Raw genomic sequence first — 23964 nt, 5'->3', positions numbered from 1 at the left:
TTGACCAATCAAATGTTAAGGTTTATAATGCCGGTTTAATTTATTTCAATTAAATAAAAAAAAAAGAGATAAAGTCTAGATTAAATTTATGATTCACGCATTTTACAATGTTTATTTAATACTTGACACGTTACATAAACTTAGAATATTTAATGTACTTTTAACAGTTTTTAGTGGTTAATCAGCAGATAACATTTGTATTAGAAAATACTACGTTGCTCATCTGCGACCCTTACAAAATTAGGGAATATAATCTAATCAAAAATCATAGGTTATGTAACAGTCACACATTTTCGCACTGTTAAACAGCGTACTGAGGTTCTAGCATAACTAATCAAGTGCTTTTAGTCATGTGATATTTTAGAAAAGGACGGTTATTCAAAACAGAACACATTCAGATGGAGTATTACAGGATGTAGCGTCCCTTAAATAAAGGATGTGAGTACTTTCTCCGCCAGTGGTGACGACAAATGTCTCATGGTTGAGGTAACAGCCGCCAAAGCCACTTTTAAATGATGGGCAGCATAATGAGTCGTAATATTAATTCCAAGCATTTTACAGCGAAGAAGGGAATTGCCAAAAGAACGCATTGTTTACCTTTATCAAAGTTAATTGTCAGACCGAGCCTCCCTAGCTAACTAACCAAACAGCGATCTTAGCCATCATGTAAATTACCTTATTCTCTCGGCTGTGGTATAGTTCCCTGTTTTGGGGCTGAGGCAGGCTAGAAATAGTAATTTCATATCTCCTCTGTGAATGGTGCTCTGCAACTGGTGGATGACACAGCAGGCAACAAGACCTCCCGAGTTTCAGCTCTCTCGCTACACCCAGGTCCTATCACATTTCCTGGACTCATTCCCGTAGCGTCCACGTAGATTAAAGCTAACAGGGCATGCTACTACAGATTCCTCAGCCAGGTGAGGCGAGGCGAAACACGTTTCAAATGTTTGCGAGTCCGCCTCTAATATTCTCCCCTGGAAACAAATGGGTCGCAGCTACAGTGGAGCGCCAGCATGTTGTTGGCGCTGCTTGTGTGTGTGGTGACCAATATGTAAGAGTCGGTCAAGAGAACAGCTTGATAATACGTATATATCTCTGAATAAAACCCAGAATGAAACAGAAAAAGTAAAATCACCGCAAAAGTACTTCCTTCTACCGGGTGTACGCCGCATGCGCTAAAACCCTCGACTTCAATGTCATGCGGATGTGCCGAACAGGGGCTGTTGTTAGGCGACCATCACTTCTGGTTTCATGTAGAGATCGGTTTCCTGGGAACGCAAGCGTGACAGCCGTTACCGAGCTGCGTATCACGCGACAGTGCTGTGACACTGTTGTTGTGGACTTCCAGTTCTCTCTGGCGCAAGTATTTACTTCTAACGAGAGAAACTGAACACTTGAGCGGTGAACTAACTAGGGTGACTGAGGTTACCGCAGACTGCTGAAAAGAGCTTCAATAATTAAAGGTAAAGTAAAAACCACACGCTTAGATACAGCTAGCTTAATGCTTGTGTTTTCCAGTTTTAAGGAAATAACGGGAACTTTCCCCAGACAATTCAGACAAAGCTATATCGGAACTGCTGCTAACATATAACTGCATCATGCTTATATGGTGATCATACTGTGACAGTGGGGAGATAAACTAAAGTCACTTTAGTGATTAAATGTATACACAACAGCAGAACACTCTCCAAAACATTCTTCAAAACACAAAGCATCTGATCAGGGTTTTGTGACATATTAAAAAAAATCTAATTAGTTCTTGTGACGATTTATTTTATTTATTTATTTTTGTTTTGATAAAAGTTTTTGCAGTTTTAATATAAGGCAAATATTACCACAGCATGCTTAATAAAAAAAAGCTGTATCATTCATTATTTTTAACTAGTACAGATTAGGGCCGATTATTTTAGTAATCAATTAATCTGTTGATGTTTTTCAATGAAAATATTAATATAATATTTAGTAAATTAACATACCTCAAACGGATGTTTTGAACTCAAAGCAAACAGCATTTATTGCACATTTTGCATTGTAAATGAAAGAAAAATGAAACAAACTCAGTTCAATGCTCACAACGTGGTCATCTAATTATTAAGGTCTCTATCCACATAACCCTGTTAGACAAAACAGTAGACAATATAATTAGGGCTGAAACTAACAATTATTTAGCTAATTGATTAATTTGTTCACTACTTTTTTCAATTAAGGGATTAATAATTGGATCGACAAAGGTGCTTAATAGGGGATTTTTACGGAATTAGAACCAGGTGAAGCTAACACTAAGCCACTTACGGAGTTCTGGATATAGCATATTTACAGACAAAGAAGGTTTTTCGTCTTAAAGGAACTATACCTGATTCTGCATAAACTGGAGCTGTGACTGAGAACAGTTTAGTTTGAGCTGTAAGCCCCAAATGTTTTTTTCCCCCATGAGAAACCCTCAGCATCCATGAGACTAAACGCACGCCTCAAGCTTGTGTACAATTCTCTGGGGGAAGCAAGGCTTTATTGAGGAAATTTTAGTTGTTTTCTTCAACACCAATGGCTTCTTCTTGGGTAAATTATATTTTTCATGTGACTGGTCAACACTTCATGCCATGCTGTTCTGTTTACATACCCTGTTGTGCAATGAGGCTCTGCACCTCGAAAAGTCGTCCCCAGTTCGCTGCCTATTCCTACTTAAAAAAAAAAAAGTCTGGATTCCCTCAATCGCACAATCAATTGGTCAGTCGTTATTGTCAAATCACGTCTTTTAACTCAACACATTGCGTAAAGAGCATTTTTTTTAACAACACAAAAATAAATTCAGGTATAGTTCATTTTTAAACACAAAATGTCTACATTTTTTTACAGTTTTGGCCTACTTACTGATGGGTTGTTTTTTCAGCAAACGTTACATTTTACAGTCTCTATCCTCCACTTAATTATTTGATTACTCAATTAGTTAACGATAATTTCAATAACCTAATAATAATTAATCCAATTAATTGTTTCTGCCCTGGTCCACGTGATGTTGGTATGATGAAGCAGTTAAATAAATCACTGAGTCTGACATTCTTTCATACTCTTTCAGATATTTTATTCACATAAGGATCAACATTATGTTACTGAGCATAAACGTGTCTACTAGGGCTGTGCATAAAAATCGATATAAAGATTAATATCGATATTTTTAAAAACGATTTAATATCGATATTCTGGCTTTCAATATCGATATACCTCCCAACCTCTAGGGGGCGTTATTACAGCGCAACCATTACAGTTCACAGCGAAGGAGAGCAAGTGAGACGAATTTGTGGAACGGCTGACAGGATTTTAGAAGCTCCTTTGTCCCTAAAATCAGATGTTTGGGCACATTTTTGGTTTCTGTGACACGTTAAATGCATTGAAGCAAATGCACTTTATTTTCCTGTTAATATGTCTGTGATCAATAAATAGAACATAAACATAATATTTGGCTGATTTTGGTGATTGAATCACTGAGCATTAATTCAAAGTAATAAATATCGATATTGGAATCAAAGCAAGCTGAGCTATGTATCGAGAATCGTATCGTATCGTGAGCTGTGTATCGAGAATCGTATCGAATCGGCTCATCCTAGATGATACCCAGCCCTAGTGTCTACCAGGTCAATTTCAGCTCCTAAAGTTATTTGTATCCTTTGTTTGCACTCTTATAAGAAATACTAACAAACGTTGCATTCTTGTTATATTTTCCCAGGTTTCAACTTGCTGTTGAAGGAGAGTTATTTTTTATTTTTTCATCGGTTTTGTTGAAAATGGATGATAACAGGGATGCCAATGAGAGCAGCCCCCTTTTGGACTCAGGGAACAGACCAACACCACCGCCAGTGTTCCAGGGAAGGAGACTAGCATGTGCTGCCATCCTGCTTGCTGAATCCTTGGAAAGGGTCGCGTTCTACGGCATCACGTCCAATCTGGTACTTTTTCTCAACAACAGCCCTTTTTACTGGGAGGGAACTCAGGCCAGTCAGGCGCTTCTGACGTTCATGGGAATAACCTACCTGATTTCACCTTTTGGAGGCTGGCTGGCAGACGCATACGTTGGGAAATTCTGGACTATTGCTTTTAGTTTAATCCTGTATTTTATTGGCTTGCTGTTTTTCCCTTTTATTTCAAAAGATGACACAAGGACACAACTATGCGGAGAAGAGACAGCGTTTCCTGTGCAACCCGTTGAATGTCTGAACAGCACCACTCCAATAAATGTAACTTGCCCAGTGCGGAGCCCATATTGTGGCCCGATAATCTACAGTGGACTGTTTTTAATTGCGCTTGGTGTTGGTACTGTGAAGTCCAACATCACTCCTTTCGGGGCGGATCAGGTAAAGTATAAATTTTTGCTTTCACAAACCATATCATTTATTACAGTGTTGTAATGTTGCTTTTACGGTCATGGTAAAAAAGAAACTATATCTGCTATCAGTTTTAGTGTTTTAATATGTAATTGACGTAGCTTTACCAGGTTGTAAAATTACTTAAATTAGAAATCGGCCAATTTTCCCTTCATTGGCTCTGATCTCTGATCAGCAGAGCAAATGGCTGAAAAATCTGTTTTCTTTAGTTTTTATTAAATCCATCTAAACTGAAACCTCATACCCAGCCACAAACACACCAACTGACAGCATTTACTTTGATGTGTTATTTTTTTTCCAGTTTCTCAAAATTCAAATCAAAGTTATGGAGATTATGTTCTGATGCACAAATGCAAGACAGAAAATCCCCCAGTTCCTTCTGTGATGAAAACTAATTGTTCTATCAAAGAACCTGCATCATATTTTTTTTTTCTTTTATGTGTTTTGGTCCTTTGGAGGGGGGAAAACAACAAAATAGGGACAGGCAGGCCATATGTGGGAAATCTGTATTGGGTCAGAAGCCTCACTGGTACAACTTTAATTTATAACCAAACCTCTGCAAAAGTCTGTAAAATCACATGCTACATATTGATGAAGCTTAAAAGGAACAGTTGGTTAACATTTAGTGAAAACCTTGAAAATGTACACAACACATACAACTGAAGACTTTAAAGCTTTTACTTTTTGCCATGACTGGGTATTGGACGGTCTGTGTTTTTACACATTTATTTACTTGCATGTCTAAGAGTAGGTATGTAGTGTGTGATCGAACACGTGATTGGATATCTGGTATGCTGTGACATTTCACTGGGACATGCATGCTCTTGATCATCATGGCTGTTTCTAAGGAAAGTCATGTGAAAAGGGACATACAAGCCATTACAATGGAAACGGGCTTTTTTGAGATTACTGGAAATGAAAGCACATTTGAAGTATTGCTCAAAGATTAAGGTAGTATACGTACGCTGCATCTCTAGGAAAAACAGATGAGTTAGTTAGTTAGATAAGTAAATATACTCGTGAATTCAAATGTAAACTTATCAGTGTTAAAGATTTCTTTTCAGTAGTACAATCCATTCTGGTACACTCTTCCTTGTAAAACCCTTGTGTGAACCCTCTTCCCTTTTCCATATTGAATGGACTGTGTATACTTTAAAGGGGACATAGGAAGAGGCCATATGGGTCATATTTTTTAATCTGTTTAGTTTTCTCTATTTCCTATTACGTTTTTTGAACAATGACAGCACATCATTTGCTGCGGAGCTCCTAAACAAAGTTATGGACGTCCAGCTAAACAATTTCACCATTTTTACTTTTTGCAGCAATTTTATAGTCTAAGCTGAAGGATCTCAAAGCTATAGTTGGATAAGTCAAAATATGTGATTGTTGTGTGTATTATTAACCCACAACATTCTTTACACTCTCTCCCAACATACTACAAAAATGGCTGAATGGGGCGGGGTTTACGCCTGTGAGCCAAAGTAGACCTCCCCTCTTCCCTTAACACCCATGCACTAACACAAACAATAACAGTGGTGGTATCAGAGTTGTGTTTTAGACATTAATCAATTTACTTTGGATTTTACACACATTTTGCTCTTCCACAGCGTTTGTTTTTTTAACCCTACTGTTCTTCCTTCTTCTTCCTACTTTAATTCCAACGTTACTGGGCCACTCACTGGCATGGAATAGGTATTACGCCTATTAAGACTCCTCCAGCTTGGTGTGGTTTTATCTTTATGCTCAAGCTTTTCTGTGCGGATACAGCATTCGGTTGAGTGTGAATGTAGCCTCAAACGTACCTTAGAACAGGGGAAAACGATGGGCTTGTGGGGCTACATTAACAAAGAATTCAAAGCCGAGCAATGTAGTTCCACTTTATATAGACCACAATTGATTGATTTAAATGTGAAAAGGAAGGATTTAAAAGCATAGCATGTTCCCTTTAAGGTAGCATATAAAACTTAGCATAGACCCATTAGGATAATGTAATATAATGAAGCAAATTTACTGGCAGACAGAGAATAAAGGGTCAGACTTTCACCTTTTACTGTTATGTTCACTATAAAACTATACTTTATTTCTAGCTTTGTTGTAGGACAGCAATTATTTTTTTTTTTTACCCTTGCACACCTTTCCTGCCGGTTAAAATTTGTCGCTTGTTGCTAGGTTTATTTTCAGATTGTGCGCTGTTAAAAATCTGGGATCCGAGACCGAAGGGCTGTCCGGATTCATGGACGGCAGCCTTCGAAGGGACCGGCCCACATGGAGCGCGTCCTTCGCATACCCCAAAACCCACGAAGGCCGGAAGTGAGCGGCTGTGAATTCGTCAGCTGTTCCCGCCCCCACTTCACTGCAACTTATGTTGCCTAGCAACCGTAACAGCGACGCACAGAGCAGAGAAGAAAAAAATGGAGCCCGAAGCTTTAGTCTGCATGTTTGCGTTTATTTCTTAATACTTGAAGAATGCAGACATGTATTATATCTCAGACTGAGAGATAATCATCCATCCATTCATCTTGTAACACGTGTAGCCCTTGTGGGGTCGGGAGAGGTGCTGGTGCCTATCTCCAGCTGTCAATGGGCGAGAGGCGGTGTACGAGAGATAATCATGTTTAGGTAAAATAAGTTTAATTATTCTGTCATCTTTTTGCCATAAAATTATAAGCAAGTTTCTTTATGGCTAAAAAAAAAAAATGACAGATCTAAGTACGAGCCCATTAAATTAACCTATTTCTACACTCGTAACGGATGTACACTCATTTAAAGTTCAAAATCGAAGATAAAGTAGAGCTTTTCCCCGTAATGATTTTATATTCTCACTCAAGTGATACATCAAGCCGATATTTGAGATTTACACCTTTACATGCACGCCTAAAACATTCTAAAAAGGAATTTTGTGTAATAACTCAAAATTAACTTACAACTCTTACTGGTCTCCTCCGCCGTTGCTGCTTCTACCTGAACAGCCGGCTTCGACCAGCAATGAATCTTGGGATACGGTGGTCCACGAAGGATACACCAGACCTATGGTCAAATCAGGGGGAAAGAAGGACACATTTGTCGGCCACATATGAAGGAGTCTTTGAATTCATACAGGCCTGGTTGTCGCGCTGTAACGTAATTGGTCTACAAATGCTGCTCACGAGGACTGATGATGGTTTAAAATTAGAAAATTGTATTTATGTATAGAAACTACATGTAGATGTTTAATAGGAGGAATATTATTTATCCATGCATTTATTAATTAAATGTTTTTACTCACAAAGTCTGTCAAATTTGTCACATTATTGAGACAAACTCCAGTGGATTTCAGAGGATTTTTTGTTTGTGGCCAATAAGATTATGTATAGTTTTATTTTTTTATTTTCAGCAAATACAAATCTGGACAGTATGGTGTTCATCTGTGTTCGTTGTTCCTGAGTTTGCAGAATCCTAGTTTGTCTGGAATTTCAGCTGCAAATCTTTTGCTCAACTAGAGAAAACTTTTGGAAATTTAGATATTTAGACTTTAGATATTCAGTACAATCTTAAATTAACATTTTTTTTACTTAAATAATCTTTGTCAAGTTGCCCTTGATGTTATTTATATGTTACTTTCATGGCAGGTGTTTATAGTGCTGTTATGTTGCCTTTAAGAGATTTGTAATGCACACACAGGCCTGATCTCAACAGGTTGTGCTTAAGACTGAGGTTCCTGGACATAAATGGCAAACATATAAACTGGGTGCAGATAAAGGAGCATCCTTTGCTCGTTGTTTACATAATAGAAGAGTAAAAGCTTGAGGGATCAATGCAACGGTACTGTGGTGATTATCCTAAATAAATAGCTACATTTAAGGACGAAAATTAGTTGTTTCAAAAGACAGTAAGTGCAAGAAGGATGCAAACCATTTCATCAGGGTTGGTCAGCTCATTTGCAGAGAAGAAGAATAATCATCATCGTTATTGTCATTGCAACATACATTCCAATGAAATGTGTTCTCTGCATTTAACCCATCCCTTCGGGGAGCAGTGGGCTGCCACTGTGTGGTGCCTGGTTAGCAATCCGGGGTTAAGGGTCTTGCTCAGGGTCCCAGAGTGACAGTCTGTGGCAGTTGAACCCAGAACCACCGGGACACAAGCGCAATGCTCTAACCACTTGGTCACTAGCAGAGAGGAATGTGCTTCGTAAAAGCAGAGCAACTTGTCAGATCACATTTTATTTTCTCTTTAGAAACTAGTTTTCAACTTATCTGACGCGGCTTAGGACCTACCAGCTACCTTTAACAGAAAGATGAATCTAGTACAGGGGTTACTGCATACGGTATCGTCCTGAGCCATCTGTAATCCTGCCCATCCAGTGTCAGGGGCATATTGTTGAATTTTAACAAACTGGCGAGATGGTTCTGGCCCTGGAGCTCAGGGAATTCTCTTCTACCCCGCTGAACTGACCCCACATCTGAGCCTTCACGGATGGGTGCAGGCGAATGTTCTTTCATAACAGAACCCAGCATGCCCATGTAGAAAAGCACTGTTTTATTATCTCTTCTAATTAGAACATTTTGGCCAGTTTTAAATGGTTAAATACACCTTAGCAGTTGGAATTGTGCTCCATGTTTAAGACAAGCGATCTAAGGCACACGACGGTGCTTTTTGGTGAAAACAGAGGTTTTTTGTAGCGTTTCTACGGCTACAAAGTGACGCGCGTTTTAGTTTTTTTTCTAAAAACAGGATCCAGATTGTAAACTTTTTGAAAACATCCAGGCCTCCGTTGTCATGTAGACAGGGAAGAAATAATTTTCCTGTATGGGGAAGCTCTGGCACATGTTCATGTGACTTAGTGGTGGTGCCTTTTTAAAGCAGGCAGTGTTTGTTGTTTCACAGAACATGCCACCTACTAGTGATGTAGGAAAATGAACATTTAACATTTCTGCTAGTAATGGGACTTATGGCTCTCTGGAAGGTGCCAGATATTCAGGATCCGTTCACTTCAAAAGACCTGTTCAAATTATCCTCATTTTCTATGAAATAGAAATTGGATATATTTCAGAAAGCAATGTATCTCTAATATAGTGTTAAATATTTTAATTTGGGGTATACCGGTAAGCATTAATCAAATAAAGTTTGCAAACTTTCAAACAAAATTATAGCCCTGAAATAAAAGTGCAGGATCTTCAGGATACAGGTGTGGAATATGCGGTTTCGCTGTCATTTTGTATATCTGAATTGGGTTCCAGTCTCATTGTTGTTACTATTGTGAACGTGGGCTGCTGTGTCTTTTAATTGTCGGTGCAATTTACATGTTGACCCGGACTTAAACGAAATGTTTTTCATGTGTTGCCCTTTGCTTCACTTCTTGAGAATGCATCCAAATGCTGCTTCACTTTTTTTGTTGCACCACGAAGCAAAGAAGCACAACGATACCGTCGTCCCCTCTCCTGCATCGTACCGGGTCTGACTGCAGCCAGGCCGCACACTGTGCCACACACACGTGTCTGCCCCCAAGAATCGCGATGAAAACAAACCGCGAGCGGTGAGCATGGGCTCACACCACCCTCCCCTTTCTTCTTTCGTATTTAGTCACCTAGGTAATAAAAATAATTTTAGAAATAAAATAGAAAAAAGCAGTGAGTGCAGGGCATGCAGGGTAGAGACTCGAGTCCTACTGTTCACAGCAGAGAGCCGTTTGAAAGAATCAGGTTGTTCATGAACATCATAGCTCTGTTTTCTACATTTGCACAAAGAATGTAAGTAGAACATTTTTTGTGCAAATGTGTTAACAGCAGCAGAAAATCAATCCAGTTTTCAATGGATTGTTGTCATGTGCACAAGGGCATAAGATTTGGACTGGCGGCACCGGAGTCCCTAAGGTTACAACCTTTGTCTGGACACAACGTGCTGCTGATCCGTTCAAGTTCGGGTATTCGTGGTCTTCACACTGTCAGTCAGTGTTGCAGTAGTCACAGTAATGACCTTTTCAGTACTTTTAAACCAGGCCTTTATTTCCAGACCTTATGTGACATAACCAAGGTGGACTGATTGTGTTTCAGCTGACCAAGCGCTGTTGAGGCTCAGAGTTACTTTGATCTGGTTCAGGTGTCAGCATGAACAGTGTTGCCAGCTAAGCCTCGGGTACACCTTCACACCCCAGAGAATTCTGACGTGAAGAACGGCCCTTTGGGTGCAATACTTTCCCAGGAGGTGGACGGCATTCGCTGCAGTTCTCATTTAGAACGGATCAAATCAGCGTGCATTAAACAGTTGGTAGCAAAGCGAGAAGTTTAAGTATTTTTAGAAGTGTATGGCAGCTTCCACTGCTGTTTTTTCTTTCTTTCTTAATTTTCTTTTTGCACCAGACGGCATTCATGGGGCCAGGAATGGTAGGCCTATATTAGACATTACGCCTCGGTCTGTAACAGGAATTGACTCAATAGACCTACTGGTGAGTAGGTTTGAACTGGAGCCAGAATAGAATATGGCAGCTTTAACTTCCTGTATCAGTTTCTGAATCCCTCTTCAGGTGTTTAAGGACGATTTATCATGATGATTGACTTGGTTGGTTCATGTGTTAAGGCTGCTCAAAGAGGACATATTCTTTGCAGTGTTTTTTTTTTTTTTTTTTTTTACATTTTCGTCATAAACCTATCAAAGACAAGCCGCCTGTAGCCATTCATAGACCGTGACTGGAGACAGTGATATCCTGCGAGTTTACAGAAACAAATCCAGTAGTATGGCAGGAGGTTTGGTGCGCCATTGACGTCGGCACTATGCATAGAATATGTGTTAGAGGACTCCCCATATTGTTCATCTCTATATCAATTGTTCAACCCTGGAAGTCGGCTTGCCCTGACACACGTCAGCTGATGCGGGGCTCTGACTACCTGGTGTGGCGATTCTGGAGCGTAAGGGAGGCGCCCTGACCTCAACCCGGTTTGCCTTTTCAGTCTTTTAAAAAAAAAAAAAAACACACACACACACACATGGGAATGGCTAAAAGTCACCTTAGTGCTTCCCTCATGTGTTTTGTGAAAGAAGCAATCGTGTGAAAAACCTAAAGCAAGGTGCCGGTTATTATTAAAGGATATTAAGATAATCATACTCTGTAATGAGAAGGTAAGAGTGCAAAGAGTCATTCTGTTTGCACCTTTGTCCATTTTTATAGTGGACACAATTAAAAAACTCCAGGTTTTGGCAAGTAGAGAGAGAGAGAGAGGGAGAAACAGAGCAGACTCTGATCTCAGCATGGTGACGTGGCTACGTGAATGATGACCGTCGTGACAGCTCTGTGTTACTGCTGCTGGAGCCTTGGATCTCTTCATATGTCATCTGCCTTAAAGGACGGGTTGAGGTGTCATCAGTGAGATCACACAGGGACAAGGTATCCAATGGTACAAATGGCAGGGAGAATTCACTAGAATGGTAGTTAGATGACAAGTGTTTTGAATTTCTTTAAATAAAAAAATAAATCTTATGCTACTTGCTCCTGTTTTTATGTCGTATTTTATTAGCTTGTTTAATTGAGTCGAATATTTTAATTACTTGTGTCGTTAAAGGGTTTGTTTTTTGTTGTTGTTTTATTTTAACAACCAGGTCTCGCTTGAAAATGAGGATAAAGGTTAAAGAAAAAGCGTTGACAAGTAATGCATTTGCAAAACAACTTGTCACTTTCATTCTCTTCTGTTTGTGATCACAGGTCAAAGACAGAGGACCTGAGGCCACGCGCAGATTCTTTAACTGGTTCTACTGGTGCATCAACTTAGGAGCTATCTTGTCCCTGGGAGGTGTTGGATACATCCAGCAGAATTATAGTTTCTTGCTTGGTTACATCATCCCGGCAGTGTGCCTCGGGGTGTCCTTCCTGGTCTTTCTTCTGGGACGTACTGTTTTCATCACAAAGCCCGCCGATGGCAGCGCCTTCTCAGATATGGTCAAGATCCTTTCCTTTGCCTGCTGTTCACAGAAACCAAAGGAGCCAAACTTGCTTCGGTAAGACGGCGTCTATGTTTCAGTAAATGTTGCATTATTTCTATAGCAAGAAGGAAAGCACAATATTAAAGAAGACTAATTTGCTGGACCATTGAAATTGTACAATCACTTCTGTAACAAAAAGCTTTCTCACATTAGCAGGACGCTATCAAAATATTAGGCTCTCAGGCAAAAAGGAGCTCAAAGAGAAATCCAAAATGTTTAGGAAATGTTGGAAGCAGTTTCTGAAAAATAACACTAACAAATACCAATTTATCTCTGATTTCCACATTGCCGGTTGTGTTGTCACTGTTTTTCTGCTGAGATTTTTTTTTTTTACCTGAGCTGCAAGGCAGCTTTTGTGTGTTAAGGCAGACCTTTATCTTAAATCTTTCTTTGATCCACTCCTATAAGGCTTTTTGCCCCCAATTCTGGTCAACACATTCATCTTAGTTCCCTGCGGTAAAAAGTTATTCTAAAGTGCTGAAACTCGACTTTGAACCAAAGTACCACAAGCGACTCAAAAACTCGACATTGAATATTTTAAGTTGGACAATCCGACAGCCCTTTAAGAATTCCTTATTAGGGCAATTTCTCCAGAGGTGAGGATTATAGGCTTTAGTGTAGTTTTGTTCATATATCTAGAAGTGCTTTTATTAGAGGATAAGGTTTAGTCAAAAACAGATGAATAAATCTACTATATTAAGAGTTGAAAGTAATTTCATCATATTCTGTGTTTAACTGTTTTGTTATTCATGCCATTACTCACGCTGGGATGTTTTAGCGTTTACATTTTCCTTTTCTTTTTTTTAATTCCGTTTTAGCAACAAACCAACCCTGCTCGATACGGCCAAATTGACCTACGGAGGGAAATTTCCAGAGGAAAAAGTAGAGGAAGTGAAATCATTAGTGAAAATCCTTCCAGTTTTCTTTGCCCTTATCCCATACTGGACGGTGTATTTCCAGGTAAGATCCATGTTTCACAAGTGGAAAGACATGAAGGGATGTATCTTGATAGCACTAGCTCCCAGAATGTAGATAAAACAAAACAAAAAAAAACCCAGATGTGTTAAAATGAGGGAAGATTATTTTCTTTTTCAAGATTACAGAGAACCAGCTTTGCACCAGGGACCCTGTTGATCATAAAGTGGAGAATTACATCATGCTGGCCCTAATCTCCTTATTGTGCTACAGATGCAGACGACATACATCCTGCAGAGCCTCCATCTGAGGATTCCTGGTACACCCTCCAACATCTCAGCGGACCCCCATCAGGTAACTCCAGGAGGACGTTTATTGTTTTAATACAAGGGAAATGATGTTTTCGGACAGTTGTGCGTTTAGAATTAGGCAGGATAATCAAACAAAACACCACCTGTTTCTGGATTAATATTTTTGAACCAGACATCTTATTGCTGGAAAAAAAAAAGAGAGTCAATTGGTCCCTGACATGCAATGGCAAGCAACAGCTGGAGGCAGCAGCAAAGACTTGTAATGCCTTGAGGATTAAGTCAGAACTTCACAGACTAATACCTCACAGATTAGCAACCTGGCTGTGTTTGTATTCCTCCACTGCAGCGCCTCCATCTGATGGTTCCTGCTGATTGTAGCTGATGTAACTCACTCACACAGATTGTACGTTGCATTCTGCAGGACTTTGATGGCTCCCTCAGCAGCTCCACATGACACATCACTCCTGGAAAAAAAAAAAACAAAACAAAAAAAAAAAAACAAAGGTTTCACAGCAATGAAACTGATCACAGCAGAAAGCGCCGGCTGTACGCTTCAACATGCCCATTCAGTTCTAGCAGACATAGTGGCTTTATAGGAAATGCGAAGTGAAACGCCTAAAAACCACATAGTATGTCTTAAAGTTGTACACGCATCATTATGTGCTCTCACAGAACGATACATGCTGGTGTGTTACTTGTAACACCATTGTAAACTCATATGCTCCTGTTTTATTTGATTCATCATTCTGACCTTTGTCTTGAAGCTCAACTTGCACTTCTCGTGTCTCAAATACCGTTTTTATTTTGGTATGAAAAGAGGAAGTAAGTTGCCTCTCCTGCCAACCTCGCCACTTGTCAACATCAAAAGGGAAGTAAGATTTGATGCCTTTGGGACTTCTCTCCCTCAGCTTGCCTGAGAGTTAAGTGGCTAGACTTACTATATGTTATTTCCTCAAGGAAACAGGAACCTATTTACCTATAATGCATCTTCAAATTGATTGTGGTGCCTGTAACTACTCTAATGCAATATTAGTTAATTGAGCAGTTTCTCATTATTAAACTACTGTGTCATTTTATATGTTGAAGACTTAGATCTTAGATCTAAATTTCTAAAATCATATAAAGTACATATAAAGTAGATCTAAGACTTAGATCTACTTTATATGTTGAAGACTTAGATCTTGGTTCTAAATTTCTAAAATCAGGTAAAACAGATGTGTACGTCTGACAAGTTGTTAGCGTCAGCCACTCCAGAAATTTATTTACATTTCCAACAGGTTCACTGTGATATGACTTTTAACTTCAGGTAAGGGAACTAGTAAAGAGAAGATAACTTTATAAAATCAGCACTAACCCTTTAAGTAAGTCAGGTGTATGCTGACGTTCATGAGCCACTAAAGAGAAGGAATTCAAAAGATGAAAGTAATTGGAACTGTGACAAGCGAGGCTGGACGTGGCACAAGTTTGCATTAGGAGGATGGTGAATGATATTTAAATGAAAACTGCAGCAAAAAAAAAAGAGAATTTTGGGGTCACCAGTTCTCCATATAAAACAATGTCAACACAGAATAAATATATTCAATTTATGGTTGACATTTTTGAAAATATAGTGTGAGAATATGCTATTGCAGTGATAAATTTATATATTTTAAGGCCTTTAATGGAACTTCACTAATGGGGGCCAAGAAAAAAAAATCCCAAAAGGAAGGTATAGTTCTGCTCTAAACTTTTTTTTTCAGATGTTAAACACATTTAAAATATATGGTGACTTAAAAAGGGAAAAAGATGACTATTTTACTCTAAAACATCCAGCAGAGGGTGGCTACATATGTCACATATTACACATGGATCACAAAATAACTCAGTGGAACACAGAAATTCAAACAGTGTGCTGCATTTGAACCTTGTGAATATTTTAGCATTTGGGAAAGAAAGACGACATCTCCAGCTAGAGGAACACTCATCATTCAGCCATCATTTTTGGCTTCACCTGGCAAAGTGGTCTAATTTTAATGCTTACACATGATGATGTGGAAATGGGAGAAAAATTGAATAGATTGCTAAATGAATCCAAGAATTAGTAAAATCAGTTTGAGAACAGATGATTTAAACCTTTTCAACCAGGGACACATAAGAAACTCAAATGTTGCCTCAAATTTAATTTGAGAAAAAAAAAAAAGCTGATAATTTTATTTTGCACAAAGTGAGACAGCGACTGAATCAGTAGAAATTGAGTTTGTCTGCATTGCTGCTCCATTCTCTGGGAATAATAATCCTGAAATGTATCCACGGTGTAGGTCCAAACACACAGTCAGTTTGTGTGTTTTCTGTAACTTCAATTAATAGGTTGTAAATTAAACTGTGTTTGGTTTTGACCACCTGGGGGTGCCAAAGCAGTGTCAAGACGGAAGCCTGCTTGCTAATTGTGGATGCATTCACATGTGTTCACAAACACTGTTAACTGAATGCACTTGTACCTTTCTGTCTCATCTCTTCTCCTCTGGTTCATCCAGATGAAGTTCACCTTCCCGCTCGCCTGGCTCACCATGTTTGACGCAGTGCTCATCCTCATGCTCATTCCTCTTAAAGACAAAGTGGTGGACCCCATCCTGAAGCGCCGTGGCCTGCTGCCCTCCCCTCTGAAGAGGATTGCAGTGGGGATGTTCTTCGTTATGTGGTCAGCCGTGGCAGCGGGTGAGCGCCCTAACACATATCTTCTCAGTTATGCTCTCGCCTAAGTGGGCCAAAGAACGAAGAGGGAGCAGAGGTTACTGGTTTTTCCAGTTCATCTGACTTCCACAGCCAAGTTTTTTTTTTTTTTAGTTCTTAATGTTGAGTTTGGGTGTTTTGAGGGTAGGGTTAAAAGTTTTTATTATTTTTAAACAATAAGTAAAAATTCATGATTGGAAATTGTTGATTCCTAAGAGGTGAACATTTGAAAAGTCAGCCTGTGGTGAAGCATGTGGCTGGTGCTTTAATTAATGATTACTTTTTAGTGTGCTTGTTTGTGGATCCTGAGGTATTTTTCTAATCATGAACAAGATATTCTTCCTCTTTACAAATAAATTGAGGCTTCGATGTTTTAAGAAAAGACCTGAAAGTAAGGCAAATCAACAAAACTCCATCGAGTCAATTTTTGTTATTTGTTCTACAACCAACATCCTGTACATAATACATGAACGTTTTCTGTCATCAGGGTCCTTTAGGTATTGACTTTGTCCAATTTCTCAAAATTGACAGCAATTATTGTGTGTAGTTAATTTATTAGATAATATGAGAATTATAAGAAACAAACCAGCTCAGTATAATAAGACAGATAATGTAGTCTAACTCATTTAATAATATTGTGCAGTCCCTATTAATGCCTGTTTGAGACGGGAGCTGCTGTTCTTTGAGCTGTCTTGGTTGTATAAAACTTTGTCATGACTAAGCATACAATTAGGAAATAATTGCTGTCTCGTACAGCTTCTGTGTATGTGTTTTGTTGTGTTGGCTATGCACATTATGTACATTAAAACCAACAGTATCAGTCCAAATAAACAGCCATATTTTTATTGCAAATAGCAGATGCACCAATCAGATTTTTTTTTTTTTTGTCGTGCTTTAACTTGCCAATACCAAAGTTTCAAAGTACTGTCACATAAGAAAAAAATTAAGAACAACTTTGGAGATCTTTGACCAGCCTCCCAGGTCATTGATTGTTTAAATTAGGGTAGAGGTGATGTCTATCATATGTGAACATGCTCACAAAAAAAGAAAACACTCAAGGGTTTTACAGTTATTTAAAAAAAGACAAAAGAATGGCTAAAATTTGAAGCTGGTTTCAGCATGCTTCTTTCATTTATCACTTTTAATACAGCTAGCATTACAAAACGTGCATATGTATGTTCAGGAGAACATAGGCCGTCACCCTAACTCTGAGATTTCCTAAAGACTACCAACATTTCCAAATCCAGCATAATCCATGAAAGGCAGAAGTCCACAGCTCAGAAGCAAAAACAGAACAACTGTGCACCAATACTTTTAGACTTCCTGTTATCTTCTGAAAATCTTGCTCTCTCTCATACACATAACATCTCTAACCATGTTGTCAAAAATACTGGGTGAAGAGCTTTTAAAATCTCTGTGTTTCCTCTGACTTTATTTGAATCACAGCACTGGTACGGAAAATAGCGACCTGAGTCCAGTCCCATTGTTATCTGTGCTGATCAGAGCTATGGTGCATTCAGTGATTGGAAAAAGATGGGACTTTAAGTTTCCTACCAGCCTGTCATCAGTCAGAGCAGATCAAGTTTAAAATCGAAAAAAAAAAAATGTAATGATATTGCACTGCAATCCATTTTTTGGCAGGAGCTGACCTTGCGCCGTAAAGAGGGAATTTTACCTGTTAAGGTTCACATTTTCATCTAAAAGTTCATGCACTGTAACAGCTAATGTGATTCCTTCCTAAATGTTTAGATTATAGCTTGAATTTAACGTTGCCAAATTACATCTGTCTTGTGGAAAAACGGGTACTGGATTTAAGATCATCCTTGTGCTTTAATGTTCTTGAGAAGAGATGACAAATCTTTTCAGAGCAATTTTCGAATATTCAGCTTTAGTCCATTACAAGCATCTTTTTCCATCAGAGTTATATAAAAAATACTCCTCAGAAAAATGGAATTCACAAACCTTTCCTTTTATAGAGGACAGGCCCTTTTCTGCAAGGGATGCTCTGGCAACATGTTCATTTCGATGTTTGAAAGCTATTCAGGTATTTATTTTTTCCATTTGGCTTTTTGAAGAAGAAAAAAAAAGTGCAATCCTTTTGCATTTGAGCTTAGGCAAAAATGAATTCAGAATGTTGGAGAAAGCAATTTTGAGTTGAGGCAGTGGAGAGAAAGGGTTTAGGATGGTGGTGTAGTCTGGGCATTGGTCACAGAATAGAAGGTAAATACACAACTAGGGTGCCAAACAGTTCTGACCTGGATTTTAGGAGTCAAAGCAGACAACAGGATCAAATCTATGCATCGCAGTGCATTCTGATACACAGTATTGAAACTTTGTATATTGGCCTTTTTTCTGCAGTTGATTTAAATCATTGCCCATCAGGCATGTCCTTGCGTCACATTTACGAGGTTAGACGCAGCGTCCCCCGTGAGCTGCCTTTTTCCTTCCTATTGGCTGAAACGACGTTGTTTTGTGGCCACCAGTTGGAAAGCATGGAGCATCCCAGTGTGACATCTTTTGCCCACTGAATAGTCAGCTCGACACATAAAATTTCCGTCCACCTCCCCAGCACATCAGCTCTGCTCGGCGCTAGAATAACTTCTGTCACTCCGGGTATGAAATATGTGCACATTTGTCAACAGCATTTCACGAGGTTTCGTCTTACATTTGCTGACAGATGTCTGGGGTGGAGGATAGCTGGACCGCACATGCTGCGTGGGGATGGGTGACACGCTGTCGAGCTGAAAGTGACTTCTCTGAGCAAGACTCCTGCCACATATTGAGGCCAGCTTTGATGACAGTGTTGTTGTTTTTTTTTTTTAAGAATATTTCTTAGCACATTTATTAATGCATTAGTTGTGGCTCAGCGGCTTTCGGGTGCTTAAAATGCATCTTATTTAACATTAGCTTAGGTGCAGAGTTGCAAGAGATCGCACTGAGGTGTCCGATATGTCATTTGTAGTTATGGTAAAAAAAAAAATAATAACAACAACATAAAAATAGAGTTGTGTGTTTCGAGTAGGAGACTTGCTCTGGGCAGCCCAGCGGCCATGCTGTCTGAGACGGACGGCTGGTATTATTGGATATCCGGATTACAAGGCTACAACTCTCCTCGAATACAGCATTAAGTGCAGCTATGATAGGAGGCTGTCTCTGGGAGTTATCTGGAAATAGCCGCTGGTCACGCGATAATAGTAATCGAATGACGCTTTAGGCAGCGAGCACCAAACGATGATAACTGCTTAGTCTTGATTATAGAACTGTCTGCTGTGTCCCGTTATTAACTGCCCTGGCAAGAGCGTGCAGATGGGATTTTAATGAAGTAGCAGGAAGTCAACAGAAAAAGCGAATCAACTTTCAACGTTTGCTTTTTGCTGGCTTTATATATTTCAAATTAGCAGAAGTATCCTGCATGTATGCACTTAAATCCACTCTGGCATATGAGTAACTATTTTCTTTTGTCTTCTTTTGTCTGTGTCCACCCTCTCAGGTATCTTGGAGACCAAACGCCTCGAAATCGTTCAAACCAACGGTACCATAGACCAGGTGCTTGGCAAGGTTGTCTTCCATGCGGCCAATCTACCCGTCTGGTGGCAAGTGCCTCAGTATGTGCTGATAGGAATCAGCGAAATCTTTGCAAGCATTGCAGGTACAGTTGTTCTAATCAGAAACGTCAGTCTGTTCTATGGATTTTATGTGATAGATCCACACAAAGTAGAGGTGATTGTGAAATGTAAGGACAAGTATGCATGGCAAGTTTATTTGTTTACTTGCATAGTACATCTCAACAACAAGACAATTATCATGTAAAGTGCTTTACATGATAAAAAAAAAAAACCTTAACAAAGAAAACAGAGAAGTACAGGGCAGTGACATATTAACAGACAGTAAAGGAAAATAGGATTACAGGCTGAAATGAATGATGTTTCAGGTAAAAGTTGAAATAGAAAAGTCAGAGGCAACTCTAAATCAATGGGGTTTAAACTTTTATTTAAGAAGAGTTTTCTAAGAGATTGGTTCAGATTAGATGAGTAAAAAAACTGAATGCTGCTTCGTCATGCTTGGTTCTGATTTTGGGGATGCGGCGTAGACTTGAACCAGAAGAGGGGTCTGGAAAGTTGATTCGACAACAAATCTTTAATGTGTTTTGGTGCTAAGCCATTCAGTGATTTACAAAAAGCATTTTAAAGTCTATTCTCTGAGATACAGGGAGCCAGTGTGAGAACTTCAGAACTGGGAGGAAGTGCTCTAAGCCTTCTGGATCAGATGCAGCTGTCTGATTGACTTTTTAAGCTTGTGTGTGAAGACACTGTTGCAGTAATCACTTCAGCTAAAGATAAATATATGGAAGAATTTTTCAACATCCTGCTGGGATATCGATCCTTTAATCTTGAAAATGTTCATCAGGTGATAGGCGGCTGACATTCTTTATGTGCTGAAGGTTCATGTCTGAGTTCATTACTTCATCCAGATGGCAGACCTGATCTGCGGTATCTAGCTGTAATAACTGCAACTGTGTGCTGACTCTTGATCGCTCCTCCTTTCATCCAAAAATTATTACTCTAGTTTTATTTCTAATTTGTAGAAATTTTCTTTTCTTACATTGTACAATGAAAAATGTCTGTGTGTAAACTAAAATCACATTAAATTACGTTCAAGCTTTTGTTTTTAGTATGACAAAAATATGCATTTACCTCTGGTGAAGTAAACCCACGTTATATACATTTAGTGATAGTGCTTAAGCTTTGAGTTTGCATGATTTTTACCTCACGTTGATTTGATTCTGCTGTTGACTAAAACACATAGAACCCTTTTTGAGCACTTTGATTCATTGCCAGGCTCCACCAGCTAAATGTGTTTGTGGGTTGTTATTCAGAGCAAATACCCCAAGACATCAATTGATTGATTATTCTGAATTTCTCGCCCTACTGCATGACAGGGTGCAGTAATGAAGCATTTTACAAATAAAGTATGGATTAAGAAACTATTTCACAGTCGAACTGATGGAAGGTTTGCCTTCACTCCTGGCATGTGACTGACTTCACATAACGGATGTATTTTCCTCACACAGATGCTGTAAACAATAGCAGAAAACACAGAGCACCGTTTTCTACATTAAACTATCTCATCTCATCAGTGTTCAGTTAGCTGTAGTGTTGACATGTAACACAAATAACAGAAGCATGTAGGGCGACTTATCAAAAATGGCAGTCGCAACGTATTCCCTGCTTGCTACCAACACACAATTCTGCATAAAATGCAGGAGATCACACTTACAAGTTGCATTCACACATAGTACCACAAGTCAAATTCCTATTCTTTATATGGATATAATCTGAAGTACAGGATATTGAGCCTTTTGCAACACTTGAAGTACTTCATCACTCTGCACTTAATGCAGTTCTTTTCACTACACTAAAAGGATTTGTTAAGTGAAGGGTGAGCTATCCACAGTGTTCACAGTGCTCCTCTTGGCTTAAAAAAGAAAGGTTAGCACATCCTGATACATAGCAATGTGAAAAGAGCAAAAAAAAAAAAAAAAAACACCCCATTAAGTATTTTTGTTGTTTATTTAGAAAAGTTTGCATGCTGATGTCTAATTAATATTATTTTATATTTATCCCTTGAAAAGAAGGGGAATTATTTGCCCTTGAACCGCATAATTAACCTAATCTCACTCATTAAAATAAAATATATTAACAAAAAAATAAATTTTCTGAGTAAGGAATGAGTTAGGATACCCCACCCCCTGATAGCTAGTCTCACCCCATTTGAGATGCCGTAAGACTCCATCAGACCTCAGTGAGATGCTTCTTGAAGCCATCTTCCTCTCATTTAGGAAACTTTTACCCCATTGTTCACTTTTAGCAGGGAGATTTTTCAGGGGTCTCTTGCATGCACAACCCATTTATAGTCACCCCACAGCACCTCAGTGAGATAAAGATGTGGGCTGCGAGTCGGCCCCGGACATCACATTCTGTAATTCTCAGCCAGTTCTTAGTGGATTTCCTGGTATGTTACCCTTTGTTTCACACTGCAAAAACAGATCTAAAAATAAGTAAAATGTTCTTAAAATTAATGTTTTTGTCCTAGATTTGAGCAGGTAAATAAGATTATCTGCCAATGGAATGAGTATTTTGACCCCTAGAATAAGATAATTAGATCTACTGCACTTGAAATAAGATGATGGAGATGAGTTGTTCCTATTTTAAGAGCAAAAATCTTATTCTATTGGCAGATCATCTTATTTACCTGCTCAAATCAAGGAAAGATACACTCATTTTAAGAACATTTTACTTATTTTTAGTTCAGTTTTTGCAGTGCAGGGTCCAGTTTTGCTTCAGTTTATTTCTGTTTTTACAGACGGTCCCACACTTTCCTCTCGCACCCTCTTTTGCCTAATAGGGAAGGTAGCTGGTCATGTCGTGCTGCATCAAAGCATTCCCACACTATGACACTCCCAGGGTCACCGCTGTTTTATTTAATTACATTTTACAGAACATTTTAAATTAGCCAAATAAGTTTGACCCCCAAAAAAATACAGCGTTTTACTAGGCTATTCTTTTTCTGCACCACTGTATGAAAGCAACATTATGAACATTTGTCTCTGCAGTATTTAGATTTTGGAAAAGTTATATTTGTCTATTTTGTTGAGGTCCTTGCTTACTTCATAAAGTTTGAGTTCCTTTTTACATTCTGCACATATCACAACAACATGCCTTTGTATTTAAAGTGTCCAGGTGCTAAAGTAGCCTGTCCTAATTCAAATCTGTCACAAATGGCAATGTTGTGTGTTTTAATAAACGGGATAAGAAACCAAAGCAGGCTCCAAACACACAGATGAAATCCAGCATCAAGCCGGAATGGGGAAACATTTTGCTTTGAAAACTCATCTCCTCTGTTCTCAACGCTTAAAGATAGTTGTTTAAAGAAAGATTGATGCAACCCAGTGTTGAATTTTACCACTGTGTTGCGTCACATTTGCTGGCATCGGACTAAAAAGGGGCATATATTTCCAAAACAATTTCATTTCCCAGATTTCTCAGTCTTCAATTATAGAGCTTAATATATTTGACAATTAATTTCTTGCTGTGATTATTTGTATTTATTTATTGAAGCTTACAGTCACGCTGCATGGTTTGAAACAAGGTTGGGAGATTTTAAGTTCCCCTTTGTTTCTTATTTTGCCACAAGGCAAGGAGTCCTAATGGCAAAGATTATCCAACTTGAATAGATTTAATCTTTCCTCTTTTCACAGAAGACGGCTTACTTTGAAGAAAACACTGTAATTGTAAGCAAATTTTCTTTCGAATTACAGCACTCAGAGCCACTTTTCACTGGTAGCTTTAAAAACATGCAATTGGGTTTAAATAAAATGCAGGGAAAAAGTGTGTTTTTGTTTATTGCTTCCAAATACATGCACTCAGCCATCGCAGCTCTTTCCTGAAACTTAAAAAAACTAAATTACAGGCTGATCTTTGGATTATGTTTAATAAGAAAAGAACCCAAGCAGGTCAGAATTGTACAGTTTAGGTTTGACACCAGTTTCTGAATCTTTCTGTGCGTCATTTGGAAGACAGGTACTAAGCTTTCTCCTATTTCTTGTGAACCAAGAGCTAAAGCAACAAAGAAAAGAAAAAAAAAAAAACATTTTATTCACAGCCTGGAGAATTAAACAGCATATTGCCTCGGTGAGGCTG

General features: G+C 38.8%; 2 protein-coding genes across 3 annotated transcripts in view; one reads left to right on the top strand and one right to left on the bottom strand.

The window, feature by feature from the left end:
- Window positions 1-1214, bottom strand: part of glt1d1 (glycosyltransferase 1 domain containing 1) — a 28950-nt gene extending 27736 nt beyond the window's left edge. Inside the window, exon 1 of one of the 2 annotated variants that reach the window (XM_021318368.2) lies at window positions 676-1214. In XM_021318368.2, coding sequence (XP_021174043.2) covers window positions 676-743 — 68 coding nt within the window. In that variant the 5' untranslated portion in view covers window positions 744-1214. The remainder of the gene's footprint in view (window positions 1-675) is intronic. The other variant, XM_021318367.2, reaches the window with a different exon arrangement.
- Window positions 1215-1288: 74 nt separating this feature from the next.
- Window positions 1289-23964, top strand: part of slc15a4 (solute carrier family 15 member 4) — a 38014-nt gene continuing 15338 nt past the window's right edge. Inside the window, exons 1-7 of the mRNA XM_012866272.3 lie at window positions 1289-1463; window positions 3722-4346; window positions 12052-12344; window positions 13148-13289; window positions 13518-13598; window positions 16069-16249; window positions 19755-19913. Of these exons, the coding sequence (XP_012721726.2) occupies window positions 3780-4346; window positions 12052-12344; window positions 13148-13289; window positions 13518-13598; window positions 16069-16249; window positions 19755-19913 (1423 nt within the window). The 5' untranslated portion in view covers window positions 1289-1463; window positions 3722-3779. The remainder of the gene's footprint in view (window positions 1464-3721; window positions 4347-12051; window positions 12345-13147; window positions 13290-13517; window positions 13599-16068; window positions 16250-19754; window positions 19914-23964) is intronic.

The sequence above is a fragment of the Fundulus heteroclitus genome, chromosome 12, assembly GCF_011125445.2.
Source record: "Fundulus heteroclitus isolate FHET01 chromosome 12, MU-UCD_Fhet_4.1, whole genome shotgun sequence".
Classification (NCBI taxonomy): Eukaryota; Metazoa; Chordata; class Actinopteri; order Cyprinodontiformes; family Fundulidae; genus Fundulus; species Fundulus heteroclitus.
This window is presented reverse-complemented; position numbering and strand designations above follow the sequence as displayed.